Source organism: Merops nubicus, unplaced genomic scaffold, assembly GCF_000691845.1.
Source record: "Merops nubicus isolate BGI_N331 unplaced genomic scaffold, ASM69184v1 scaffold131, whole genome shotgun sequence".
Classification (NCBI taxonomy): Eukaryota; Metazoa; Chordata; class Aves; order Coraciiformes; family Meropidae; genus Merops; species Merops nubicus.
In genome coordinates, this window is record NW_008587430.1 from 35,459 (window position 1) to 50,917 (window position 15,459).

Below are 15,459 nucleotides of genomic sequence, written 5' to 3' on the forward strand. Positions count from 1 at the left end.
GGGACTGGTGTGCCTCTGAGGCAGAGCATCGCCTCTGTCTGTCCCTTGGACTTCTGGAGTAGCACCAGAAGTCTCTGCCACCTCTGCTTAAAGTTATTAGTTGACAAGACCATAGTAATGTCATCAACCTTTCAAGTAGCTCATAAGGGGTAGAAACAAAAGGTTTTGTGACAGTTTATGGGAAGGGAAAGTTAAACTTACGTTGCATCTGTGTTGGTAATGAGGTTCTGAGCATCTGTTAATTAACAAGGAGAAATGTTGTGTTTGGGTTAGCATGTCTCTGGAGTTTATTAGCATGGGATTGATGTTGCATCTGTGTTGGTAATGAGTTTCTGAGCATCTGGTAATTAACATGGAGAAATGTTGTGTTTAGGTTAGCATCTCTCTGGAGTTTATTAGCATGGGATTGATTGAGAATATATTGGATTGAGAATACCATGGATTGCCTTCGTGGTGGGTTGACCGTGGCTGGATGCCAAGTGCCCACCAAAGCTACTCTGTTACTCCCCTACTCAGCTGGACAGGGGAGAGAAGATGTAATTAAAGACTCCTGGGTCGAGGTGAGGATGGGGAGAGATCACTCACCAGTTACCATCATGGGCAAAACAAATTCAGTTTAGGGAAATTAGTTTAATTTATTACCGATCAGAGCAGGATAATGCTAGAAATTAAATCTCAAAACGCCTTCCCCCACCCCTCCCATCTTCCTGGGCTCAGCTTTGCTCCCAGATTCTCTACCTGCTCCCACCCAGCAGCACAGGAGGATGCAGAGTGGGCGTTGCTGTTGGTTCATCACAGATGCTGCTCCTTCCTCCACAGAGGGAGAACTCTTCACACTCTTCCCCTGCTCCAGCGTGGAGTCCCTCTCACAGGAGACGTTCTCCACAAACTGCTCCAGTTGTGAGTCCTTCCCACGGGCTGCAGTTCTTCACAAACACTCCAGCATGGGTCCCTTCCCCAGGGTGCAGTCCTTCAGGAACAGGCTGCTCCAGCGTGGATTCCCCACAGGGTCACAAGTCCTGCCAGCAGACCTGCTCCAGCATGGGCTCCTCTCTCCATGGGTGCACAGGCCATGCCAGGAACCTGCTCCAGTGTGGGCTTCCCTCAGGGTCACAGTCTCCTTCAGGTGCATCAGCCTGCTCTGGTGTGGGGTTCTCCACAGGCTGCAGATGGAGATGTGCTCCACTGTTACCCTCCATGGGCTGCAGGAGGACATAGTCTCACTCCTTTCTCCAGCTGCAGTTGCTGTTGTGCAACAACATTTCTCCTTCTTAAATAGGTTATCACAGAGGTGCTACCACCATCACTGATGGGCTCAGCCTTGGCCAGTGGCAGGTCCATCTTGGAACTGGTGGCATTGGCTTTATTGGACATGGGGGAAGCTTCTAGCAGCTTCTCATAGAAGCCACCCTGGTAGCCCCACCACTACCAAAACCTTGCCATGCAAACCCAGGACAACCATGCAACGGTATGAGAAAAGGTTTTTGGGATTCATAGACATCAATGAGTACAAACTAGATGGATTAATGAGTTATTTCAACTTCCTCTGTTAGACAGAAGAACTCTTTGGAGGCCTTTGGAAGTACTTAGGTATCTACTCAACGGGGGGTTGGTTTGTGTGTGGAAAATTCATATAAAACATTGGCTTTAGTGGAAGTCCTTACCCATCTTGGTGAGGCCACAAAGTCTTCCAGGTGCCTGAAGAAGAAGTGTTGGATTGATGGTGCTTGAAATGGAGATTCACATCACACCATAAACACAGCACAACAGCAGCAACACAGGTTTACTCACGTCGTGCAGCAGTGGTGAGGAAAATGCCTTTGCAGTGTAGCAAAAGGTTTGTTCTCTGTGATTTCTCTTCTTGGCTCCTCTGCTTGAACCAACATTCCAAGCAGTGGTGCTAGTAGCAGAGAAATCTCCTTCCTGTGAATAAAAGTCCATATTGCTCCAGGATTCAGGATGATCTCTGCATTTGAGCTTGTCTGGTGTGCAAATACTCCTCCAACACAGATTGGTCCAAAAGAGACAACTATTAATAAGGTGAGGTTAATAGCCATGGACACATACTGTTGCTGAAGGGTGGATAAACCAATATTGGCAAAACTATTCCACTTTAGGTTTTTTTTGCAAGTGTTTTAACTGCACAGTAAAACAAGAAGAAAGTAGATTATAATCAGAGCATTTCCATCTTAGTTGTAAACAATTACAGCAATACTTGCATGGATGCCACATTAGAAGAAATTTACTGGATTCCATTCTAATGCAATTAGAGCTAATTTTGTTCTTTAAATGAATAAAAGGTCAGCTAGTAAATCTAGTTTATCTCAAGTCCAGGCTTCAATAAATTGTTTTATTTAATTTGTTGTAAAAGATCTTATCCTTAATGGGTCTAGGTCTTATTGGTTTGCCTGGGTTCTAAAATATTTATGACCACCTTTTTAGATATGATTTGAATGATATGTTGGAAGGGGTTTTCACTGGTGGTTTTTTTTTTCCACTCCAGTCTTATCAAGGTTGGTTGCTAACTAAGTTAGTATAGGAAGGAACTAGAGATGCTATCTTCTTATAAAAAACAAAACAAACCCCCACAGCTAGTATAGACTTTTAAATTTTAAATCAGCTGCAAATGATGAACAGAGTTTAATCCTTCTATTCAATTGCATCATGGTTTCTGTCTGTGTAGTTATTTTTCCTAAGCACAATCATTTTTCATACACATAAGTTATTAAAAAGTGTATCTGTCGATGGGGTGCTGACATTCCAGCTACTACCACAGTTGACATCAGCCTCAGGAAAGGTACATGCAATATTTTTTTATACTTCAGGTGAATTTATTCTCATTTAAATACAGTTTTTAAGAAAAGCCACGTGGCTTCTGACACTAATGCAAGACCACAAAGCAGAGCACCACTCACCAGTTGCTGCTTCAGTGCTTCTGTGACTTAGAAGCAGGATAGATACTTTTTGTGAAATCAGGTCTCCAAATTTGCCTTAAAATTTCAGGCTTTTGCTCCAGACTTGTTCTGCATTGTATCATAGCTCTGCCAGCATCAGGGAACCTGGAAATGGGACTTGAGAAGGGAGAAGACAGGTATTGTGTTTAACTTCTAAACTTGGCCTGCTGCTCTAACAAAGTTGCCCTTTGTCTTAGATATTTTTCATGTGATTAGATATGTGACTTTCTCCAAAAACAAACTGCACACATACTAAAATATGTGTACATGGTTATTGAAAATGTACATTAAATAACCTGTGCATTGTAAAATAAAATCCTAAAAGGATTAAGGGCTAGGCAAATTTTTGTTATGCTGGTATTTAATTGATTCCACTAAAGCTTTTTATTACTTGGTAGGATTTTATCACTCCAAGGCCTAACATGTTTGTTTGGAGGCTCACTTGGCTGCATGATATCCCCATGACAAAAGCCACCAGCTTAGCTGGCTGACATCTTTGTAGGGAATTCCAAAACCAAGTGGCACTGTAGACCAGATTAATCTGTGACCAGTAGATGTGCCTCTGCATAATATTGGTGACCCAGAAACATGCTTCTGGGACTAGAGGACAGGGAAACCTGTCCTGTTTCTTTCTGGATTAGTTATTTCTGTGAGCTCAGTCATCTTAAAGGTTTTTTCCAACCTAAACCATTCTGTGATTCCACCGAGTTTCTGTGATTGTCCATCTAAGAATTTCTACCACAAGAAGGTGCTCATTGAACAGAGCTTTATAAGCTGGCAAAATGGCAGGAGTCTGAAAAAAATGGAAGCCTGAAAGACAATGCAGCTTGAGAAAATCTCCTCACTGAAGCTATAACCCTACCTGAAACACAGCTGGACTCCTGGAGTTGATTTGTCATGAATTTCCATGGTTTTGGGTTATCACTGCTACTCGCTCAAGAATTCATTAAGTGCAACTACAGATGGGCAACAGAATTTCAAAAAAACTGTTCTTTATTCACACTTTTTAAAATTCTGTGAAACTTTATTATCCAACCTGCAATATGCAGAGTACCATCAAGTTTCTCATAGGGTAATGTTCACCAAAAAAAACAGATGCCTAAATGATAGGTGTTCTAATTCCAGTAAGCTTCATCTATGTAACAGCTGAGCTGCAGACTCTCCAGAAATTGAATTTTCTTCCATTTGTTGCAAGAAACATGATTTGTTGGAAGAAACTCCGTTTGTTGGAGGTGGGAAAAAAAATAGATAAGACAAGACAAGACTTTGCTGTTGGCTTCAGTTAAACTAGAATTCTGCCCTGTGTAGTTGCCAAGAATGCATCTAAGTTTTACAGTATCATCTCTGGTGGATATTCAGGAGCTTTTAAGCACAGCCTGTGGCAACAGGAGAAGGGGTGATGGCTTTAAACTAAAAGAGGGGAGATTTAGACTAGAGAGAAGGAAGAAATTTTTTTAATGAGGGTGCTGAGCCCCTGGCCCAGGTTGCCCAGAGAGGTGGTCGATGCTTCATCCCTGGAACCATTCCAGGTGAGGTTGGATGGGGCTCTGAGCAACCTGCTCTAGCTGCAGATGTCCCTGCTCAATGTAGGGGGGCTGGACTAGATGACCTTTAGAGGTCTCTTCCCACCCAAACCATTCTGTGACAACTTTAATTTTTAACAGAGTTGTTCTCATATGGACAAATCAGACCGTGTGAAGAGACCTGTGAACTTTGGGTGCCATTTAGCAGAGAGCTCCTCAGTCTTTGATAACTTTGATTACTGTCTTCAGTGTTTGCCCACACTAGCTGAAGAACTGGGTTCATTTCCCTCCCTGTGTAGGCATATCCCAGTGGTTTGCCTCTAGCCTTGGCTCCCTCCATGTGGCTGGGGAGGAGACCACTGACTTTTTATTGACTTGTCAGGCCCTGGCTTTGCGTTGCTGGCCAAACAGCTCGTGACCCCTTCCATTTATTTCACTGTTCTGTGGTGGGGAAACAGGTAAAGGAATCCTGCTGGAAGCCCCTCCTTCTGCACGTTTCTATGAATAAGAGCAGTGTTTGGAGCAGCTAAGGCTCCGTGACCAAATCCTCCAGAAGACGTAAGGCAAGCAGCAGGGGGCTATTGTGGGCCACAGCTGTGGGAGGTGTTGGTTACCCTGCGAGACATTGCTTATTCAACAGAAACCTCTGGAGGAGAACTTCTGGTGGAATTAAAGAGGAGGGAAAAAGTGATACTTGGGGAGGAAAAATGTAGAAGGACAAACCACTGTTTGGGAAAACGAAACAATAGTGTCCAGGCAGCAAAAGTCTGTGTTTATTGCAGGACTAGTGCGTGTCCCAGTTATTTTACGGTGTAGCACTGAGCAGAGGAGGACTTCAAAAAAAGGAAGGTTAACAGAATTAAGGCTCTGGGTGTCAATCCAGCTTCTGCTGTAAGAAGGAAAAGAGCGTGTCATGGTGAAATCATTTTTGGTATGATCAATAGACCACCTAAGTGAAGAGGCAGAGGAATGAAAAATGATCTTGCTCCTCTGCGAGGCTGCAGAGGTGTGCTTAAGGAATTCCAGTGATCTTTACAGCTTTCATAAATCTTTCTGTGTGTTTGTATGTGCATAGACATACCTGCATTTTTCTGTTCTTTTATGCTATAAGAGCTGGAGGACTGGTTTTCAATGCCTTTTAAAATGCTGTATTTTAATGAAGATATTGTCTGAGGTATGATTCTTATCCCTTTCCCAATGGTTCTTTTTTAGTGGAACATATTGGCCCCAAAATCCCCATGTGTGGTCTTGCATCCATGGAAGAGTCTTGTTCACTTCAGTGGAGGTTCCCCAGCCTCTCCCTTGCTGCAGGATTGTGGCTTTTACATGAAAAAAAAAGTGAAGAATATCATATCCCTTTTACAAAAACAAGTATAAATGATCATTTGTGTTTATATTTCTACAGGTGATTAGAAGAGGTTTTTTTTCTTCCTTGAGTGTGAGCTATTTCCAATGTCAGATGTACTCCTTAGATTTTTTTCTCATTTTTTTTTTTAATTACTGAAGCCACTTCAACTAATTATTCATCCTGTTTATGGTAGGTGGTAGGCTGTGGCAAATTATTTTTGTTTTGCTGCTGGCCACATTGGGTGATGACACCAGAAGTGAATCCATAAAAAGGCTTGAGTCATTAGAAAGCAAAACAACTTGCTGTGAGATTCTTTGATTTTGCTGCTTATTGCTCAAGAGTCAAAAAAAAAATTGTATACTGTATACCGCAATTAAAAAAAGAAAACACTTGAGGCAGGTTTAGACACATAAGTGAATTGCTTGTGTAAATGGGCAGGAGCAGCTGCCCTTATAAAGCACAACAGAAACCAATCAAATATGTGTGAAAGATTAGAAGGGCAGATGGGTATTTGTTTAGAAAATAGACTTTGCCTCCATAGAAGGTGACTGCAAGAGAAAGGTGCTGATTAGTTCTTGTCTTTGACAGAGGTGCTTCTTTTTATTTACTCTATTAGTGGAGTTTTCAAACAAAAGTGAGAAAACTATATAGACCCAAGGGTTCATGTTAGAGCCCTGAGAGCTGGACGTGGATAAGGGGGACACAGAGAAGTAGCTATACACATACACACAAAAAAAAAGCCAACAAAATTAAAAGATGATCGTACCTGCATTTAATAAAGCTGTCCTGTGAGCAGTTCTCTTTAGCTGTACAAAGCCTCCAAGGTCAGGACTGTCCAGCTCACCTGGTTCTTTCCAAAACATATCTCAGTAACAAGCTGAAAATCACATTTTTAGAGGTTTCTAAACCCATGCTGGCATAGTTTTATCACAGTGAATAAAATACATATTCTACATAAGTTCCCATTAAAGAGGGTAGATGTAGGACTGGTTTATGGGCAAGCTTCTAGGTCATGCATCCCATAACATTTCCCAAAGCAAATGACAATAAAGGGCAGTTTGCAAGGAACACCTAAGAGAACACTTGCAAAGCACCCATTGGTATAAACATGTTCTACCAGCTTCTGGTTTTGCTGTAGAGAGCTCAGCAGAAGGGGATATTGCCTGGTGGTTTTCACACCGAAGCTCTGAGCAGCTTGTTATTGATGATAAGAGGGAAAAGAAGATGAAAGATACCAAGACGCCACGCTACCAGCTCAGGTCTGTTTTGTCAGACGGGCGATGAACCATCCAGAGATCTAAGTCCGACTGGTGAGAAGGAATGGGAGGGAGATTGGGGAGTCATCAGCAGAAAGGTGTTTGTGGTTGCTGGGAGAAATACCCTGGTGTAACAGATATGGAGGGTGGAGGCCAAGGGCTGAACTCTGCTTCACTTAAAGTCGTGGAAAAATAAACAGTAGAAAACCTGTAATTAAATTTCAAGAATGCGAATGTCCGTAAACCGAAGGAGTTGCCAAGAAATGTCAGTGAGCTGAGAACCTAATGGGTTCAGAGTGGTGATTCCTACCTGTGGGAAAGGGGCAAAATGGCCACAGAGTGACTTGTTTGAATAACTCCTTCCAAAAGGACATTGGGAATAAGCATCATACCCCTGGGAGAAAAGGGCTGTTAGCAGTGAAGTGACATCTTCAAGGTAGAAGACCATGGAAGTGAAGTCAGGCTTGGCAGAAGTCAAGCTGAATTGTAAAGGATATTGAGCAAATAGGAGAAGAAGTGAAGCAGGACCATGGGAATGAAGATGGGGAGAAGATTAAGGTTAATATAGGTATGAACCAAGAACAGAAAGAATACTTTCCTTCTGATCTTATGTTCATTCTCTCCTCTGCTGAGGACTAGGACAAGGTGGATAACAGCAGTAGGCTGAGGGCCGTGGAAATTACCATAATGAATTGGGAAGCAAAATATAGAGAACTTTACACACTGAAGTCAAGAAATGGGATAATCTTTCTTCCAAATTCCAGAACTGGGTCATGAATTTGCAGACTCACTGACAAGTAATTTTTAGTACATTTCTTTTTATTTAAAAATATAATGTTTGTTAGATCTACCTTTAATAAATAATAGAATAAGTAGAAATGCTGAAGAAGAGAAGAAAGGGAAGGTGATCTAGACACCCAGTGACAGCAGTGCACATAATTATAAAACAATAGCTGGACTAAAGTTGACATCTGTCCTACCGTCGGGAGAAAGATGAATAAAAGGTGACAAATTCGAGCTGGATTTTGGAAAAATGTTTAATATTATGACAGAGGACATTCATAGTGAAGCTGGCAGAGATGGGATTAGCAGAGGAGCTGCTCAGCAGTCAGGAACTAGCTCAAAGATAGCACCTGAGAGTTGTAAGAGAGCTTATCTCACCAGAGAGGAGGTTGGGAGTGAACGTGCTCGAGGAGATGTTTCAGGACAGGTTTGATTTAATAATCCCACTTAAAGTTTTGTCACAGGAGGGGGTAAAACACTGATGCTTTCTGTTGGCAGTAAGGTTGAAGGACCATGTCAGTACAACTGAGGATCTGATGATTGTCTGGAAAGAACTGATCTCCTTGAATAGAAGGGGAAATGGTATTTAATTCACTACATGAAAAATTACAGTTAAGGCTTTGCATTTGAAATGTCCCAACAGAAGCTTCAGCCAGAAGAGAAGAGCTGATCAGTAGATGCATTGCTACGGTAGGTGCATTAGGTGGGTGGGTAGCCAACGTGGTACAAGTGTGACCATAGGATGCATTGGAAGAGGTAATTTTAGCAGAGATAGAGGAATTGTCCAGGACTTCCTTATGAGAACCTGTTGATGCATCATCTGAAATGTTATGTTCAAATCTTGAGGGCAGCTTGTGTCCAGGAAGGATGACTTGGGAAGAGCAGGTGCAGAGGAGAGCTTGGAGCTCTGTGAGGGGGAGCAGAGGGGAATCTCTTATGGTGGAGAGAACAACCTTGTGTGTTTAGTCTAGCATGTGAAGAGCGGATATGGTTGCTGGCTACAAATACCTCAGGCAAGTAACCATTTTGGAGGGAGAAAGCAGTTTAAGCTAAAGAACAATGCTGGAACAAAAACAAGTGGGACTTAATTGGCTATGAATGTAGGCTGGAAATGTGAAGAGGTTGCTGCACCACCAGAGCAGTGAGATCCTGGAACAGGGTAGTGGTGGGGACAAGATGATTAACTGGTTTTAAGATGGTCCTTAATAAATTTGTGAATGGGATTGGGTGACACGGTGCCTAAGGAATCACTAGACTCATTTGCCCAGGAAGGGATGTTTGCAGGGTTTTGCCCTAGTGATGGGCTGGAGAATGGGCTGTTGAGCTCCATGTGCTGCACTGAAGGTCAGCACGTTATGTGGAAGTTCTCCTGTTTGAATGAGACCAAGCAGAGTCCACAAGGATAGATGGTGTCTTGGAGTAAGTGTTCAAAGTTCATTTTCCTTGACAGAGAAGAATATCACGTTGCAGGCAATTTACCACATGAAAATATTTATGTGTTTTTAATTTCAAGTACTGAAGTCTTTTCACTTGGAAAACTGCTGGGGGGTCTGCTGGAGGTTTGATACATTTTGGCACTCTGCAAGCTCACAAGTTGGTCACAAGGTGGGTTTGTGGAGCTTATTTGCACAGAATAAAATACTCAGCGAAGCATAAGAGATAAAAACTAAATTTCTCTTTGTAAAAGTAATATGGGGATTAGCCTACATTACAGAACTTAAATTACTCTGATTCTCCTCCAGGGTTGGAATAGAATTTTCAAAATCATCTCTAATCTGTGAAGAATCTAAATCATATGGAAATCTTCCTCATTCCCCTGGGTGTTTTTGATGCTCTTACCCATAGGTCTGAGAGTATTGATTTTTTTCCTGGTGCCACAATCCAAATTCCAGGTGTGAGATTTTTCAGTAATGAGATAGTTCCACCCCCTAACAGTCTAAAGTCAAGGAATTTATATCAATAAGGGAATAACAATACTAACAGATAATAATAAAACATAATAATCCAAATGAGTTGTACTAGTTTTAATTGTCAGTACAGTTGATGGTGTCATTTTCCTTTGTACAAAGACCCCTTTGGCTCCTGCTCCTTGCTCAAAAATGGGTCATGGGTTCAGACAAAAAAAAAGGACTTTTCAAATGTTGCTTTTCCTTTGAGCATAGAAACGACTTCTTTGGAGCTCTGCCTCTGAGAAACAAAGATAGCTGTGACTTTTTTTGCTAGACCTGTCAAAGTACCAGTGCAGCATTTTTTTTGGAGCTCATCACCCACAGCAATCCTTCAGCCCTGGAGCTCATATCCTCTTTCTGAAAAGCCATTTCCTTTCAGCACAGTTCCCCTGTGTTTATGGGAAGCAGTCGGTGCAGCTTCCAGCCGTAAGGATCAGGACAAAATCAGATAAATTCCTTCCAGAGATAGGAAACCATTTCACACCTTGGAGCCCCATTTTGCTCCAGATGTAGCACGTTACAGCTCACACCAGTTGGAGCCCATTACAAACCAACTGACCTGTTGCAGCACTGAGAATCCTGGGGGGATCTGCACTTTGCCTGGAAGCCGACGATTCATTTTCGCCCTGTTTGGGTTTGGGTCTGTGGCTGTGAGCAGGACAATTGCCCCCTGGAAACGATGGAAATGGGTGAATTCAGGTTGGACACAACCAGATACACAGTGTTTACATTAATTCTGGAGTTTCTTTAAGGGAGTGGTGACCTTTAATTATGATTTATGGAAGCCCTTATTACCACATCTATTCCAAGGGTTTTCTCACACCCGCTCATTCTAGGGGAACCATTTTGATTCAAAAACAACTGTTACCTGACTTTTTACCTTTTGGGGTAGATGTGTTTGTGATACATTGTCAGGCAAGCAGCGTGCAGAGAAGGTTAATTCTTGGCTCAGGACTCTGAGTGTGCTGATGGTGGTTGACATTAATTTGTGTTTGAGTACTTTGAAAAATAGGAACCCGGCCTCAGTTTTAGAGATTTTGGATTGGGGTGGGGAAGGAGGTGAAATTTTGTCATAGTTAGTATTGTAGAATTTTAATATAGAAGTGATGATTTTGGAAGCCTATGAAGGACACATTTGGGAAAGAAGGTAACAATATACCTCTGGGGATGTCCAGATGTGGAGTTTAAATCCTAGCAGGGACCCAGGTACCGGGAGGGTCAAAGCTTTGCTGTAGTGAGTACAGCCTGTGTGCAGTGTGCTCTGTGCCCCTCCTGTCTGTAAAGCAGAGCTCATCAGTCTTGCCATCATTTACATAGTGCTTTGAGATGACATTTCTCTCCAAGTCTGAAGAAACATTAACTGCTAGTCGTGGGACTGCTGTTTCCCTTCGATTTCTCCCCCTATTGCCATATCTGCAGCTCCTTCTTCAGGATGGAGGATGGCTGAAACCTCCCCATCACCTGCTATGGTGTAGCACAAAGCCATTAGTTTCTCCACTCTGGAGTTGAAAGTCTCAGAACTTCATTAGCCCAAGGGAGTGGTAGGCTCAAGCGTGCTCCAAAATGCCGATCTCGTCTTTTGATAACTGAGCTCTAAAATCAAGATAAACAAGCTGCCCTATATACTGAACATGTCCTAATTACACACTTCAAGCAAAGCAGCCAATCAATGAGCGTGTGTCGCCCGCTAATGAATATTTGTAGTTTTGGAAGATTTAATATGTGATGTTCCATGTAGCTTCTGCATCTAGTAGCAAAGTGGCTTCAAAGACCCTGTTCAGGAGGAGAACTTGACTTTATCTAGCCCAAGAAACCATGTAATTTAATTTCATATGTTAGCTGGGCATGGTCACTTTTATTCAAATGGTATTAGCTAATACCTTAAAACTGTTTACTCTGTGTGCAGAGTTAGGTTTAAAATCCTATCAGCTAATTCCTAGTCTAGACTCGGGGAGGGTCAGCTCCTTGAAGAACTCATAGCAGGGCTTTGTTTGCTTGCCAGGGGTGGAAGAGGGAGGCAAGGAAAGGAGGGGTAGCTGAGTTTGAAACTGTCCAAATGACTTCTGCTGTGACAAAAATTTCTGCTGTCTGTCCTTCTCCTGGCTTTTGTAATTGCTAAGGTTTTTTTTTGTTGAAAGGTGGCTCTCTAAGTCATGAGGGTGACTTTGCACATCAGAGTATTGCCACCAGTCAGGGTCTTAGGTGTTCAGCATTGGAAGCCAGGGCTCTCTGTGGGAGTGGTGGAAGGAGGCAGGCACAGAAGAATCATCTGAGTTGGGGTGGCCAGTTTGGCAGGTGCCCTGGGGAGCCATATGCTACGACTTCCATTGGGCCAAGAACACATCCTGGATGTGCAAGAGCCAAGGAGAAAACTTTCTTGGTGGGAAATAACAGTGAGTTTTCAGATGTACCCCACTAATAGGAGAAGGAGGTTGGATTTGATGTGTAGGTTGCTCCCAGGGTGGGCTGACAGTAGAACTTTCTTCCTACTACAAGTCACAGGCAACATAAATGAGTCCTGTACTTGGACTCACAGTCCAGCACCTTGCAAAGAGCCTGAGCTCCCAGATTAGGTACCTGAAGCAATCCCTAGGACATCAAGGGGTGTGACTGTCTTCAGTGTTACTGATGGAATATCACCTAACACCTTTTAGATTCTGCACCACTCTAAGCTTAACTTCCTTGGGTCTGGTTTTCTTCCTCTAGTCACTCATGGTAGGTCTGGGAAGGTAGGTGTGATGCTACAGTTGGCACATTAGGCAGAAATACCAAACCCATTGCTCTGTTCCCTTTTACTAAGTCTGGTTTTACTACAACTTGCTATAGTTGTGACTTAGTAGTGCAAGTGGCATGTATGTGATACGGGTGTGAAGGGTCTAGAGCACAAGCCTTGTGAAGAGCAGCTGAGGGAACTGGGATCATTGAGCCTGGAGAAATGGAGGCTCAGGGGCGACCTTCTTGCTCCAAAACTCCCTGAAAGGAGGTTGGAGCCAGGTGGGGGTTGGTCTCTTCTCCCAAGGAACAAGCAACAGGACAAGAGGAAATGGCCTCAAGCTGCACCATGAGAGGTTTAGGTTGAACATGAGGAACGGTGTCTTCCCTGAAAGGGTCGTCAAGGTCTGAGAGAGGTAGTGGTAGAGTCCCCATCCCTGGAGGGGTTTCCAAGCTGTGGAGATGTGGTGCTGAGGGACATGGCTTAGTGGTGACCTGGCAGTGCTGGGTTAACAGTTGGACTCCATGATCTTAAAGAGGTCTTTTTCAACAAAGGCAATTTTATCATTCAACAATCTTGGAAGAAGACTATTATCTCAGCCAGGCATTGACTATGGTATAATTCCCAGCCTTTCTCAAAAGATGGCTTGGATTATTGACTTGAAATGCAGGCAGTGCCTCCTACCACAGTGGTTCTGCCTTTAGAGTATCATAAGAGAATTTCAGTAAACCCCAAAGTTGCATGTAGAATTCCCATCTATGGTGGAGCTGGACTTGCCTGGTTCTCAGGAGCTTTGGAATTTGATTTTCTTCATGATTTTCTTACTGATGTCTCTGTATTTTTGCTTTCTTAAGATACCCTCCTCTGTGGAATGTCTAACCTTTAAATCTCCTTCTTCCTACAGTCCCATCACAAATCAATTGCACTCCCACAGCTGCCAGTCAAACATAAATAAGTTAAATGATTTACCAAAATGTGGTAAAACAAATAGACCTCTCCTGTGTTTTATTTGAGGTATTTTTTGTTCTGCTTTCAGAAACATCCTTTTCCTTCTCTCTGTTTCTAATCTTCAGCCTTATAGTAAGGGCTTTTTCTGCCTTGTCTGTTAAACTGCATACACATCAATCACACTGTGTATCAACATTCATTAATAAACGTTGGGTCCTCTATGTATCCCCCTTCCTGGGCAAGATTATTCTATACTGTGTATTTACTAGAGCTACATCCTGTCTACTTCAGCTACTCGAGTAAGTAGCAATATTTTAACTGCTGAGTGTATAGTGTGCGTCATTTATTTGTCCTGCCTGGATCCACTGCTGATTTCATAAACATCTGGGGAAAGAAATACCAAACCAGCAAATATTTGGAGAACCCCCTAATGTAGGATCTTAAGAGGATGATATCGTCTCTCGGTTCGAAGATTAAAATCAGGGCTGTTCACAGCTGATTAACTTTCCTTTCTAATATTTCCCACAAATGGAGCTAATGTAATAAAACTTAACGAAACCAGGTTTAGTAAAGGCACAGAGAGTGTTTATAGGACAGCAAGGTGTGGGGTGGTCCCCTCGTGGTGGCTCAGGGCCTCATCCTGCCCAAGGGGTCTGTAGCAGTGGCAACAGGCCCCGTGCTGGGCTGAAACAGCCTCACTGCTGACTCAGAGGTGGTGGGAACTAGCTGCACTGTGTTTTCTATCTAGTCAATGATGGACCCTTGCTTTCTCTCCCACCTACTCTAACGATTCTCCTCTTTGGTCCTGCAGAGTCATCAGCAAAGTGGTGCCAGCTCCAGAGGCCAAACCTTCAACCCCAGTGAGCCGGCCCAAAACACCTCCACCAGTGCCGTCACCCGTGCCAGCTCCTGTCCACGTCACCCCTCCTCCAGCTCCAGCTCCTCCTCCTCCACAACCTACTGTCTCACCTGCCCTCATCCCACCGCCCTCTCCAGCCATCTCAGCAGCTGGAGGCTCCAAAGCCCCGGTCAGGAGCGTGGTGACCGAGACCGTCAGTACTTACGTGGTAGGTGACACGCTGCTGGGCTTTGTCCCAGTGCCAGTGACATTCATCTCTTGAGCTCCTGAGTGACTCATCCTCTCAAACTGATGGTACTCGGGTCTCTTCTCCCAAATAACTAGCAATAGGACGAGAGGAAATGGGCTCAAGTTGCACCAGGGGAGGTTTAGGTTGGGTGTTTGGAATCATTTTTTTACTGCCAGAGCGCTGAGGCATTGGCCCAGGCTGCCCAGGGAGGTGGTGGAGTCCCCATCCCTGGAGGGGCTCAAAAAACATATAGATGTGGCCCTTGGAGACATGGTTTCAATGGTCATGGTAGTGTTGGGTGATGGTTGGAGTTGATCTTCAAGGTCTTTTCCAACCTTAATGATTCTATGATACTTGGATTTGTGGTGTTGCTCTCTATCAAGCTACTCTTTATCCAGCCCCTGCTTCCATGCACATGTTTTGAAGGGTTAATAACTTAATTAAAACACTTCTACTTGGACTGAATATTGTCTTTGTTCCCAGTTCAATGTTTAAGTTTCTTCTACCAAGTCCAGTTATAGCCCACTTCACACTTTCTGCTGAGCGAGAGCATTTATTTTTGGACGTGGAGATGTTTTTTATAGATGCTTTCATAAGTGCTGAATTGAAACCTCAAATGTCAAACTCGCCATAGATTTTGCTGTCAGTCAGGTGAAGTACAAAACCCTCATACAACATCAAGAATTTGACTTAGCCCTCATTTGAAATGTGTAGAGTCCACTAATCTCTTTCCTGGGTTTCTCAACGTACCGAAATTGCAGATGTTTGTGCATCTCAGAAGGCCTGTAGATAGTTCATTAGTCTACAGTTCATTAATCTGTTTGACATATGCTCTGAACTTGGCCTCTCTCTGGTGATATTATGACTTAAAATCATTGAATGGTTTGGATTGGAAAG

At 43.2% G+C, this 15,459-nt stretch overlaps 1 protein-coding gene across 1 annotated transcript in view; it reads left to right on the plus strand.

Moving 5' to 3' along the window:
* TAF3 (TAF3 RNA polymerase II, TATA box binding protein (TBP)-associated factor, 140kDa) overlaps positions 1-14,541 on the plus strand; it is a gene marked incomplete at both ends in the record, with an annotated part of 25,347 nt that extends 10,806 nt beyond the window's left edge. Inside the window, one exon of the mRNA XM_008948907.1 lies at positions 14,286-14,541. Coding sequence (XP_008947155.1) covers positions 14,286-14,541 — 256 coding nt within the window. The remainder of the gene's footprint in view (positions 1-14,285) is intronic.
* Positions 14,542-15,459: the final 918 nt, after the last annotated feature.